General features: G+C 30.8%; 1 protein-coding gene across 1 annotated transcript; it reads right to left on the bottom strand.

Moving 5' to 3' along the window:
* Positions 1–847: 847 nt before the first annotated feature.
* LOC141526935 (uncharacterized) lies at positions 848–2222 on the bottom strand. Its single transcript, XM_074242093.1, has 4 exons — positions 2133–2222; positions 1530–1744; positions 1059–1210; positions 848–987 (listed from the first exon to the last, which is right to left on the bottom strand). Exons 2-4 carry the CDS (start codon positions 1735–1737, stop codon positions 886–888), a joined length of 462 nt encoding a protein of 153 aa, XP_074098194.1. The 5' UTR covers positions 1738–1744; positions 2133–2222; the 3' UTR covers positions 848–885.
* Positions 2223–14281: the final 12059 nt, after the last annotated feature.

Raw genomic sequence — 14281 nt, 5'->3', positions numbered from 1 at the left:
GAACTCGTCCTAAGTGCAGAGCAAATTAAGATGAGTGACTTTTACAAGGCACGGGTCCGTCAACTAAACGCGGAAGTCGAATTACTTGATCAAAGACAAGGCGTTGGCTGTTGATCGCCTTTTTAAATACTCGCGGTGCTGAGATTGCAGAAGTCCCTGCTAGTCAACCAGCAGTCGCGTAGCTTATATTTTATTGTGGCTTTCGCGCATGGAGAAGTCTTCCATCTGCGCGGGTGATTTAAATTTAAAGAAAAATTTTGGCGTGGACATAACACATGCAAAAGTTATTGCGGTTAGAAAATTAAAAAAATAGTGATTTATTAAACTCCTATCAAACTTTTGAGCTCGGAGAGCTCAAAACTACACGAAAATTAGATTTTTGAGCTCAAAGAGCTCAAAAACATAATAAATGCAATTTCGAGCGCTTGATTACGAAAGTAGCGTGAAGTTGCAGGGATGGCCTTCAGGGTCAATCGTTTTCCTAATTTTTTCTGTAGCTAGTGTAGTTTATGAGATAGTTATAAGAAAACGCGAATTTAAAAAAAAAATTACCTTTAGTGGCCCGTACTACCCCCAGGTGTAATTTATGACTTATTTTATGTTAATGACCAATATATTAAATAAATTGGCATGAAAAAGTTGTGGTTCGTGCTAACCGACCATGAACTTATGCAGCTAATCACAAAAAGCTTTCAGCTATTATTATATTCATTCATACTACATTAAAGAGGCATTTGAACAAAATTCAAATTAGTGGATTGGATATAATTGTGGTGGAAACTAAATACATACTCATATTAAAAGAAAAGAATTAGTTTTTATAAGGTTCATTCAAGTATTATTGCTAAAAACAATTTTTGTAATAGCTTCTATACTTTTATACTTCTAAACTTTTATACATTTTTTAAAATTAATTACCTTTCTTTGAGAACAATACATTCCATCACTAGAGTTAATCACATCTTTGCTGGCATCAGACATTTTTTTCTGAATAATGAAAAAAAAAAATCGAAAGATGAAGAATGATTTAGGATGAATCAATTAATAACTGAACTTACTTTAAGTTTTTTAGTCTCGATAATTTCAACCTTACGAGAATCAGCTTTTCTTTTCTGATTAGATTTTGGATCAGGTGTGAGAGACATTTGTTTTTTCTTTAATACTCTCTTCAATTGTTTTGAATTTTCAGTCATTAATTTTTCAGCTGAATCTTCAAAGAAATCATTACATAAATAAACACGATTGAATATTTATTAAAAAAAAACAATGGACAGTGTAAAAAATATTCAAAATATAACACTGAAGTTCATACACATCTGACATTTTCTTGAATTTTTAAAACAATTCAAATATTATGAACTATTAAGTACATCTCAAAAAAAAAATTCTACATCTAACGATTGGTACAAATTATAAGAAAGAATTTTTAAAAATGTTTTCCGTTATAACAATTTGGTATAAAGGTTAAAAAATTGTCATTTGTCTGTTGAAATCAGTGTCATTGTATGAATAAATGTATTTTATATTACCATCATTTGCGAGAATTTTTATGTAAATGGACTTTTTTTTATTAAAAATAACGAATTTCTCTTCGTCATTATAAGTTCCAGCGGCTGCAATCGGGCTATAAACAAGTTTACCATCTTCTTCATTTTCTATGTATATTTCCTTTCTGGGTAAAATTTCGTCTCTATCGCAATTTTCTCGATTAATCAAGAAAAACTTACGAATAGCCATTTTTACTCTGTGAAAAAATAATCAATATTAATTTGAAGATATACAGTGACCATTCATTTATTTTTTTTATTTAACTAACAATTATAAAAGCATTTTGTCATGATACTGAAATTAACTAATATTCGGCTATTTTTTTTATTTTTATAATACAGAAATTAAAATGAAAACATTTTTTTTGAAAATTCGCACTTGTATAATTTCTTGATAAACTTTTACCTGAGAAATTTTATTCAGAATAATTGAATTGTTATTAAAACCCAAATACTTACTTGTTGATTTCAGTATCATATTTTATCACCATACAAAAGAAATCACTTAACCTAGCTTTCAATTATCATATCAATTCATTCGCAGATACATTAACTTTTCAAATCAAACAAATATAGAATACGTACCTCCTTGAAGGTGAAAGTAAAAAATTCAGACAATTTGCAAAGAATCACTTGAAAATATTTAGCAATATAGGTTCGCTTTTTTAAGGATATAATTTACAAACAGTAGAGGCTAACGATGGATAAATGAAATATTGCGTGACTACAGCGTCGCCGAGACAGTGATATGAAATGAGCTGCGCAAGCGTCTTCAGTGAAATAAACATGGCTGATGTCTGTCGAGATAATTTTTTAGCGCGAAAATTTAAAATTTCAGACTTGAAAATATAAATTTATATTTTTTCATAAAGTGAAATTAAAATTTCAGAGGTTTTTATTTAAATTCAAAATCTTTCCGGTAAAGTAACTATCTAACAAACTATACTTTTAATTACGAATTCAAAATTTTCAAAGAAAAAAATTTATTTTTTAAATGAACTTTAAATATCTAATAATTGATAATTATTGTAAATACTTAGCAGAAAACAGAAAAAAATTTTTTTATAGTAAAGTAGTAATTTTGAAATATTCTTGGATATTGAAAATAACTTATTTAAAATTTTTTATATAACTTTTAATCACTTCTACAGGTATACAAAAAAATAGATAGACGTGTTATAATAAAATAACAAAATTACTACGAATCTTTATTTTTTTAAAGTAGGTAAAAAAGCTATATATTATGTTGTTGAAAATTATATTAACTTTTTTTTGACACAGATTAGACTAAAAAAAAAGTGATTATTTCCCCCCCCCCTTTTTTTTTATTTAGATCATTGCACAAAAACTCGTCAAAATACTTCTAAGGTAGAGACCATGTTAAAATAGGTGATACTCGAGATACATTTTCATAGACGTATTTTCAAAAGCTTTATCTTAATTTAGAACGAACTTTTAAGCTTATTGCCACGACAATTGCATAATCTTACGTTTAGTTATGATGAAGTTTAAATATTGATATTAAGTTCGCTTATAAAAATATCTTAATTTTAGGATCTTACACATTTTAAGATAAACATTTGAAAATAAGTTAACAATAAATAAAAATCTCTTATTTAATATTGAGTATTATAATAACAATAATGAAAAAGGCCATTTGGCAGTCCAAATGATTTCATTAGAAATGTAACAACTGCATTAGTTTTAATGGTAAAATTTTCACTTGATTTTGCTATCATAGGTCATAATTAGTCAAGTAAGTCTCAAAAATATCATTGGTTAACAAATATATATATATATATATATATATATATATATATATATATATATATATATATATATATATATATATATATATATATATATATATATATATTAGGTGGGTCAAAAAAATCGAATAATTTATTTTTGATTTTATACTCTGAAAAATAGGTTCGTAGACACCTAAAAAGAATTCTCTCCAAGTATAAGCTCTTAATTATAACGGAAGGTCCTCCGCTTTGCGGGTTTCTATTTTTTTCGAATAATCAGATAAAAAAATTTATATCTCGCTTCCAACTGCTTGGAAAAATATTCCGTGGCATAGATTTTGTGAGAAATTGAATGCTTTACAAAAAGGTCTCTTATGACTTTTTCAAAAACTCAACCGATTAAAAGATATTCATAGTTGAAGTTTGGCTATTTTAAGGAAAATATTCGTTTTTATTATGAATTTTATAAGTCGATGAAAAAAATTATTTCGGATTGCGGAACTCATGATTTTGTAGGAAATTTACTGCTCTACAAAAATGGTCTCTTATGATTTTTGATTAAGTGAAGCCGTTACGAGATATTCATCGTCAAACATTAACGAATATCAATATTTCCAGTTTTTGATCAATAATTCGATAAATTTTAATTTAAACTATGAGTTTCAGGAAAATTTACATAAATTTGAGTTTCGATCGATAAAGAAATGTTATAATAAGTTAGATAAAGAATTATTGGAATTATCATTGATTTTCCTTGGAGAAATGCCTCAAGAAAAGATTTCTTTCAAACGTCCTGGTGCTGTTCATCATGCTAGATGGATGGCTAAGGCCATTTATAGTTTGAAAATGTATCTATTCAGAGATGAATTCAAACTCTCTCAGAAAGAATTGCATGGTCTTCGTCATTTCTGTATTTTTATAGTCACATTGTATTTAAAAGCTTGGTTTTCATCAACTTCTGCAACAACTGCTGCTTATCATGACTTGCAGTTTATGAAAAATTTATTGAAGTACAAACATATCAATCCTTTGATTTCTTCAGCTACGTGTGAAAAAATGATTTCGCACTTATGGTATTTGAGCGATGAACTTGCCATTTTATCACTGTTTGACGATGGCGTTCCATTAGAAGTAAAAAAAGTATTGTTGAAGCTGTTAATACTCGTGAAGGTACAGATTCTAAAGCTAAAAGATTTGTAATTGCTAAAAAGATTTGAATTCATTGGCGCAGAGAACTCTGAGTGACTTTGTGTCTAAAAAGTCATTAAATCTTTTCAAAATCTTCGATCTACCGTATGACTTTCTTGATGTCGATGTTGAATTATGGCCTACTAATGAGAGTTATCTCGAAAATAAAGAATACTTTCAACAACTAAAAGTTGTCAATGATTCAGCAGAGCGAGCTGTTGCATTAGTCAGTGAATATAATCAATGCTTGACAAAAATGAAGAACAATTCCAGTACTTATTGCAAGTTGTCAAAGAACATCAAAAACATTCCCAAATTGTAATAAAAGAAATTATTTATAGTAATAGCGTACTGTTATGTTAAAAATATAGACAATTATATTGCAATTGATAATTCAATAAAAAATTTATCTATAAAAAAGTTAAATACTGGTTGTTTCTCACTTGATTCAATACTTTTCATATTAAATTTGACAAAGAAATATGTCATTCACTTCAAATTAAACTAATCATTGGCTATATGTCGAAAAAAATGCTCTAATTTCTTGTTTTAATGCAATCAAACAAGCTCAAGACTGAAAACAATATTAAAAAAATTGTTTATAACATTTCTTTATCGATCGAAACTCAAATTTATGTTACTCAAATTCCTGAAACTCATAGTTTAAATTAAAATTTATCGAATTATTGATCAAAAACTGGAAATATTGATATTCGTTAATGTTTGACGATGAATATCTCGTAACGGCTTCACTTAATCAAAAAATCATAAGAGACCATTTTTGTAGAGCAGTAAATTTCCTACAAAATCATGAGTTCCGCAATCCGAAATAATTTTTTTTTCATCGACTTATAAAATTCATAATAAAAACGAATATTTTCCTTAAAATAGCCAAACTTCAACTATGAATATCTTTTAATCGGTTGAGTTTTTGAAAAAGTCATAAGAGACCTTTTTTGTAAAGCATTCAATTTCTCACAAAATCTATGCCACGGAATATTTTTCCAAGCAGTTGGAAGCGAGATATAAATTTTTTTATCTGATTATTCGAAAAAAATAGAAACCCGCAAAGCGGAGGACCTTCCCGTTATAATTAAGAGCTTATACTTGGAGAGAATTCTTTTTAGGTGTCTACGAACCTATTTTTCAGAGTATAAAGTCAAAAATAAATTATTCGATTTTTTTGACCCACCCTAATATATATATATATATATATATATATATATATATATATATATATATATATATATATATATATATATACATATATACATATAAATATATACATATATATATAAATACATACACATATATAAAGTTTTGAACGAACTATATTTTCTGACTCAGCTCGACAAACTGAGTCAAAAAATGGCGAAATTTTTTAAAAGTTGTGCCATGAGGACGGGGCTGCAATAGTTAGATTTTTTATTAAATCTACTAATAATAATAAAAATACTAATAATAATAATAATAATAATAATAATAATGAAACAGCGCATCTCACAACTTGGCTTGAAAATTGACATATTCCGGAAACAGGTCTCCCACATTCAGTGTGTGATTGAGTTCGACACAACTCAAAGAACATACACGCCCCGAATTCGGCGCATTGCTGCTGAACTTCGGTGGCGTCATCACACACTGAACAAGAGTACTCTTCTTGTCATCAAGGAAGAGTCTCTTAATAAATTGCGGGCTCTAGTGGCTGCTAAAAAGTCATTAGAGAAAAAGCTGAAGCGGTTGGTCGACAACGCACTGTTTCGATCCAGCCCCTCACGCTTCCTGATACCAAAGACTGATGTTACCGGGAATTATCCAACACCTGAGCGGGTGGAAGCTTTTTGGACTGAGTTGTATGAAGATCAACCAAACGTGAACGCCAACACTCCAGCTCTGCACGACTGCAAAGTATTCTGTCGGGAACACCGTCGACAGAATGCTGATGAAGAGAGCCCTGCAGTCAGTGTGGATGAAGTTCGTTCAGCTCTAAATGGCAGCAAAAATTGGGCTGTCCAGGGACCAGATAGCATTAATGTCTTCTGGTGGAAGAAGTTTAGTTCTACCCACCTCCATCTGGCCCGCATATTTACATCATACATTAGAGCTGACGATTCGATTCCGGACTGGCTTGTAGAAGGGCGAACCGTACTGATACCTAAAAAAGGTGACTTGTCTGACCCTAAGAATTTCAGGCCTATCACCTACTTGAATGCGGTTTATAAAATTTTTACAAAAATTTTAAATAACCGTATCTTGCAGCAGATAGAGCCTGTATGGCAACAGATATATGAACAACGTGGCAGTAAAAGAGGCCTGTCAGGTTGCAAGGAGAAGCTGATAGTGAATCGATGCGTCTTACAAGATGCGATCTACTATCAACGCAACCTGTCAATGGCTTGGATTGACTATCGCAAGGCATTTGACTCAACTCCTCATGAGTTGATTTTATATCTACTCAAATGCCCGGCTGAATACAACATCTCAGCCAAAGAAAAGCACAAAAGACAAATATATCAGGATCTCCTGTTTGAAATTAGCAAACTTTACCCAGGTTACCGTGTCAAGCTTGTCGTCCTGATTGTTGGCGTCCTTGGAGGGATGAAACAGTCTTTTGTATCCTCACTTGCCAAAGTTCCAGCTTGCTCATCAAAAGCTGAGTTCTTGGCAGTTAGGATGCAGAAGGCTGTTATACTTGGTTCTCTTCGTCTCTTAAGGGAAATAACTTTGGCCTGCTGTGATCACTAACCGCCTTGTTGTGCGGAGTGGTTCAACAGTAACGGATGGAGCTCAGGCTGGGCCCTCGGAGAATTGGACTCCGGGGATAACCCCCCTGAGCATTTAATAACAAAATAATAATAATAATAATAATAATAATAATAATAATCACAATAATAATTAATGCAATCAGTCGGTCTCCCAACAATTTGCTAATTTGAACACAAAAGTTGCATTTGTACTTGAAATTTTTATAGCTGGTATAAATTTATTAATTAGTTTTACAAAAATGACTCTTTTATTGTCATTTACTTGTTTGATGAAGCTGGTACCAAATGAATTTCGCAATATTTTATAGCAATGAAGAAAGATACCGCGTATAATAAGATTATCAAATTGAAAGCTCACGATTCTAATAATTTCACCGTAACCATAACCCTTGCAGTACACAATAGAGTTACAGTATTTGAAATCTTTGTTAGTTTTAGAACAGTAATGTATACCAGCAATTTTAATTTTATCGAAACTTAATACATTATTAAATCCTCCATAACCAGCTTTCATTAGAATCGCTTTTTCACAGTCAGTTAGTGGTGTGTCTTTAACTTTGGTCAATTTAATCTCTTCACTTGTATTAAAATCTCCTACATCAATACATTTCAACAATTTTTGCACACATTTTCTTGTCTCTGGGGATTTGCCTTCTTTATATGTTTCATTTTCAATAAATTTGTTCATTAAAAATCTGGTAGCGATTTGTTGTTCTCTTCCATGTCGACTGGTCACTTTATCTACTACAATCTTCTTATTCCAGGTTTCATAATTAAAAGCATTATTACACCACATTGGTCCCCAGTTTTTGACAGTATCTGCTAAGTAGGTAAGCAAGTGAATATTTGAGCTCATATTAACGATTCCAAAATAATTTTCAAAAAGCTTCACGAATTTTGTGAGAAGATTTCGGGCAGTCATTAAATCATCAATGGTCAAAGAGTCGCTATTAAGATAGTGATAGGCTTGAGAAAGTATAGCGAAATGATTAACATATTTTGGTTTCAAAATACCTTCCAAACATGCTGGTGCGTACTCAAGCCAATTCCTCCACTCTGAAGCCTTCCAAACTAACTATTTTGTGATTGATCGAGGTGTACGAGAGCGTCGTGTTGGTGGTCGTATTGACAAGAGCCGTTCATCAATTCTTGCCATAACGTTTTTAGAGCCAATATAATATGGTTCGTTTGTATTGGTGATCAATAGTGTTGTGTATTGCTTGACCGCTCCGAGATAAAGGGCATGCATAGAGTCAACAACTACACCCGATTGTAGGTTGAATTCTGGTAATTTGGTCAGTGAAGATATTCCTTTTACACCTTTGATTACTGATTGAGTTGTGTATGCTGTTTCCATGTCCCTTCTAAGTTCCTCATCCGTCCTGAGGGGTCCAAAACTGTGACTAACGGGATAAATATGCTTTGATGATCTGTGCATGCCTTCGGCGTAACAAAAAGAGCAACCAAAGTACGCATTAAATTGCATAGTTCGTAATACTTTCACACGTGCTGGGGAATCAAAACAGCAAGTTGTTACGATGAATTTAGATGTTTTAGTACAATTAACGGACATTTTCCACGTAAAACTACTTTTGTAAAGTTTATCAAGATCTGTTATGATTGGGTGAAGAAAGTTATTCATAACTGGTTGATCAATGTCCACGTATATTCCAACCAGAAGCGTATACTTTTTCCGTAGATGAGGTGGTAGTTCATTTATTTGTAGATATACAGGCCAAGCACTGGCTTTTGACGATTTTGATACTTGGCATCCGTCCGTATTTAATGAGAATGAAAAATTATCAGGGTTACTCAAAAATTTTCCTGGCAAACACAGCTGTCGATACGATTCTCCATCGTAAATATCTTCAATAGCGTTAACATTCTCTTTAGCCCTCCAAAATCGATATTGCAATAATCGATAAATATTCGGAACTTTAAATATTTCATTCAACTGAGCTATTAAATTTATTTGCAAACAGTAACTTGGCTTGTTATCTTTATTATTCGGACCATTAGTTTTACAGGGGCATTCGCGTACTATTTTTTTCCCTGTTCCAAGTGGACCTTTACAATTTGGACAGTATAAATGCCTTATCACTATCTTATCGTTTCTATCGAGGAGCTTCCATAACATTTTTTTTGTTGTTGGTAATTTGTTTCCTTTATTCGTGACTTTGATCCACTTCAATATGTTTAATGTAGCTTCATATAAAAGATTGAATTTAGTCGAAATTGCCAAAATTGCGATTAAATAATCACTATGATTTATATTAGGCTTGTATCTGATTGGTAACTGAAATAGAAATTTCGAAGCTTTCATAAATCGTAATGACATATGATCATCATCATCATCTTCATCATCATCATCATCATCATCATCATCGTAATCATTATCGTCATCATCATCATCCATAGTATCTGCATCAGCAGCATCATCATCATCATCATCATCATCATCATCATCCGTAGTATCTGCATCAGCATCATCATCATCACCACCATCATTATCGTTGTCATCGGAGCTATCGAACCTAGTAGCTACAGCAGTAGTCTTCTGATTATCATTATTGGCATTGTAATCAGTAATATTAAAAATAGTTCTATCATCGTGGTCCGTATCTGTGGTTGAAGCTTCACTATTACCATCGCTGACATTATTATTGCTAGGGAAATCATTCGCAAATGGATTTAATTCGGAGTTTATCCTATATTTTGTATTACTCCTGTCGCTTTTTTTCTTCTCAATGATGTGATACTTGATATTGCCAATGACAATATCGTTAACATTCTTACTGCTATCATCATCTTCATCATCATCATGATCATGATCATCATCATCGTCATGATCATCATCATCATGATCATGATCATCATCATCATCATCCGCAGTATCTACATTATTATCATCCGTAGTATCTGCATTATCATTATCCGCAGTATCTGTATCAGCATCATCATTATCATCCGCCGTTTCTGAATCGTCATCATTATCATCATCCGCCGTATCTGCATTAGTGTTATTATCACTGTCATCGCAATGATCATTATCATTAGCAACGACAGTATCTGCATCACAATAATCAGAATCAGATCGGAGTTTCCTTGGTGGTTTCCTAAGGGATTATATCGATTATTACTATATTTCAATCAAAAGTTAAATTGTTAATGGTCGTTTTACATACCGCTTTTCTATACTTTGAGTAGTCATGAGATCATCGTAAGAAAAACTGCCAAACATTGTCGAAAACCGATGAGACGCTGAGAGTTTACGAATCTATAGCATAAGAAGTTATTGAATTTAATTAATACAAGAAAAACAAAAGAATTCTTATAAAATCTGATAGTTTTTAGTCTTAACAAGCCTGAAGAATAAATTTTAATTTCCAATGAATTCTAGAAAATTACAGTCATACCAAACAGTTTCATTTAATTTTATATTGAAATTATTTTTTTATCGAAAAATATTACCCCAAATATTTTCAGCCCAAGCTTGTGCCCTTTTTGGTGATTTTTGTTAAATTCACAAAGAATGGTAGAAGACCTAATATGGTTCAATGGTAAAATGGTTGAATAATATAATAATAATAATACAATAAATGGTAGAAAACCCAACATAAAATGATGTAGATTCAGATAAACTCCTAAGCTTAGGACCATGGTCCAATGTGAATAGTGTTTCAAGTTTTTTGGTACACTTTTTAGTGAGAGTGCATTAATTTTTATTGTTAATTCTGAAAAAATCCCTAAAAAAATATGTTTTTGCTAAAAATATTGTGATAAATCATTTTCGAAAAAAAATGACCTCAACATTAAGTGGATTGGAGTGGCTGTCATGAGATAAAATTAATTTACAATTGAGAAATTTACTAATCTTCACAATAAATGATATTATAACTAAATTTTAATATTGATTTCATTTAGCCGTGTATTTATCTGAATAGTGAAAAATATAAAAATGTATACAACTTTACTTTGATAAGAAATGTAGTACTGACACAAGATGAAAGAGCAAAAAATGCGAAATTCAATACAATTATTTAATAATTACCTTCGCAAATGTAGCTTTTGATGACAAAACGTAGGAATTACGAATTTCTAAAAATGCCATCATTTAACATACATTAATATTATATTCACAAGTATTTCACTTCAATTAATTTTTTTGACTACCACACGTTTGTTTACGTTTATACTCTGTCTATAATTTTAAGGTTATGAGTATATAGTAAACGTCGCTCATCAAAAGTGAAGATACACAGTACAGTTTACGGTATTTATACCGTATTAGTATACGTCACGCGCGCAAGCGCGCGTACCCCTGATTAAAAAAAAATATTAAGACAAAGAAAAACGTATTGAAAAGTATTACTACCGTATTCCAATGATAACCTACATTCAAATATACCCTATTATAGCGATAAGTTACCGTACCATTACGGTATATTACCGTACAATTATAGTACTTTAGCGTACAAAAACAGTACTTTTTTACTAACAATTACGGTATTTTACCGTACAATCACGGTATCTTACCGTACAATCACGGTATCTTACCGTACCATCACGGTATCTTACCGTACTATTATTTTACCGTACATTACCGTACTCTACCGCACTTTAGATCCGTCAGGGCAATTGCATTAAAAAAATTAAATGATTATTATTTTCTGAACAACAAAATAAATTAAATATCTGACAACTTAAAAAAGTTTTGACTCTCTTCTATCGATGGAGAACCAATCGATGATGATGGTGAAAATTTTCGCTCTTTAATTAAAATGCTGCATGACAAATTTAATGATAAAGAAACGAAAAAATCTTTAAAAATACAAATCTTAACATTATTACCTGAAAGATGGAGTGAAAGGCGTATTTGCGATACTATGAATACATCAAGACACTTGTCACGAGTAGAAAAAATGTTGGTTGAAGGAAAAAGTCTACTTTCAACACCTGAATCGAAATTAGGTATAAACAATATAAAATTTATGGTTTAATTAATTTCTAGTATATAACTTAAGACTTCATTTCTTGATATTTTATTTATAGGAAGGATAATGACCGATGAAGTGAAAGTAAAAGTTGAAACTTTTATAAAGATGATGAGTATAGTGCTCCGATGCCCGGTATGAAAGACTTTGTTTTAGTTCGAAGTGATGATGGTAATCGAGTACACGTCCAAAAAAGACTTATTTTGCCTAACTTGAAAGAATTATACCAATCTTTTCGGGAATTAAACGCTGCAGAGAAAATCGGATTTTTGAAATTCGCTTCTTTGCGACCGAAACATTGTGTGTTGGCAGGAGCAAGTGGAACACACACCATCTGTGTATATACAATCCATCAAAACGTTAAGTTGATGATGCTTGGTAATTATCAAATTTATTATTAATTATGAATGCGTGAATTTTTATTTAACTAAATTACTTTTATTTTAGGTGCAAATGTTTATTCTCTTACCAAAAATACAGATAAGCCCATAAAACACTAAAGCGATTGCTTAAGCATCATTATATCTGAAACTTCATCGTCTAAATGTTATTTGGGTGCACGAGCAAGTTCAAGCAAGAGCAAGTTTCCAACTCGCGGTTGATAAACAAATAACGACACCTGTAGGACTTTTTGAATGGACTTCTGATTCGAACAACTTGCCAAATATTATCGTCAACTCTTCACCAGAAGAGGTTTATAGTACAGCAGTTGATGATTTAAATGTACGATTTTTGAAAACAAAACCAATTGTAGGAACTCAACAATTACACTGTGTAATTTCCGACAAAAATTGGTGTTTGTGCGCTGAAAACTTGTCTAACTCGAATGAACACAGAATTTGTTAAATATTTAAACGCCAAAGAAGAAATTAACAAATTATTTGTTGCATTATTTTTGAGTCATTAAATATTAACTGCATCAATCATTAATCCTAGTCATTATAATGGTAAATTCGGACAATATATGGAAAATATAATACGTTAAAATCATGTAATTACATTAATTATGTTACATAAATAATATTTGTGAAAAAAAAAATTTCTGCATTTTTAAAATGTAGAAAATTTTTATTTCATCTAAATAAAAAAAATAGAAAAAAAATCGGCCCACTCTGGGATACACAGGGATAATTGTAGAATTGATTGAAGTTTTTAAAAAAAAAAAAAAATTTAGAACGACGAACTTCGAAAAAATAACGATTTTATACAAAAAACGCGATAATTTCATAGATGCGATCATGTTAATTTTTTTTTATTTATTTTTTCGAAAAATTCAATTAAAAACAAAAACTTTGAAAAAAAAAAAAAACGTTCCGAAAGGTCAATTTTTGAGAAAGTTATGGCTATTTAAAAATAAAAGAGCCATTTTTTTGAAAGATTCATAACTTTTTTTTGATTGGATAAAAAAAATTTGGAAAATTCTGAAAAACGTCTTTCATCGATTAGAAAAAGATAATAAATTTTCAACGAAGTCTAAAGGGGTAAGGTTCAAAAGTGGTCGATTTGGCATGGAATACCCCATATATTTTATATATAATCATATATAATTCTATACATTCAACATATGATCATATATAAATATATATGATTAGGCAAATTCATTTTTTCCCGGGTAATCATTCAAAAAAATCAACAGTAGTTGACATACTCAAATTGAGATGCTAGAACAATCGCTAGTTTGGTTATTTTGACATTGGGTACTCGGGTTATCTTCGACTTAAAATATCTACCGACGCTTGACAAGCATAAAAATTAATCATTTGCTTAACCGAATTGATTGATTGTACAAATTATAACAATCAATAAAACAAATTCAGATGTCAAATAAATTAAATTGATTAATTTTAATTGATAAAAATTTCTCACTACAATGATTGAATAATTTATACCTCAAGGTCAAATGAATGACTCTGCGGTATAATCCCCTATGAAAATCACTCAGTTGAAATTAACGAATGTTAATGATTACTAATAAATTAATCAAATAAATTTTACATAAATAATTTAGAAGAGGTGAAATGAACCGAGTGCAAACC

This window comes from Cotesia typhae, unplaced genomic scaffold (assembly GCF_013202065.1).
Source record: "Cotesia typhae breed Kobodo isofemale line unplaced genomic scaffold, CoteBio_Ctyphae contig_4, whole genome shotgun sequence".
Classification (NCBI taxonomy): Eukaryota; Metazoa; Arthropoda; class Insecta; order Hymenoptera; family Braconidae; genus Cotesia; species Cotesia typhae.
This window is presented reverse-complemented; position numbering and strand designations above follow the sequence as displayed.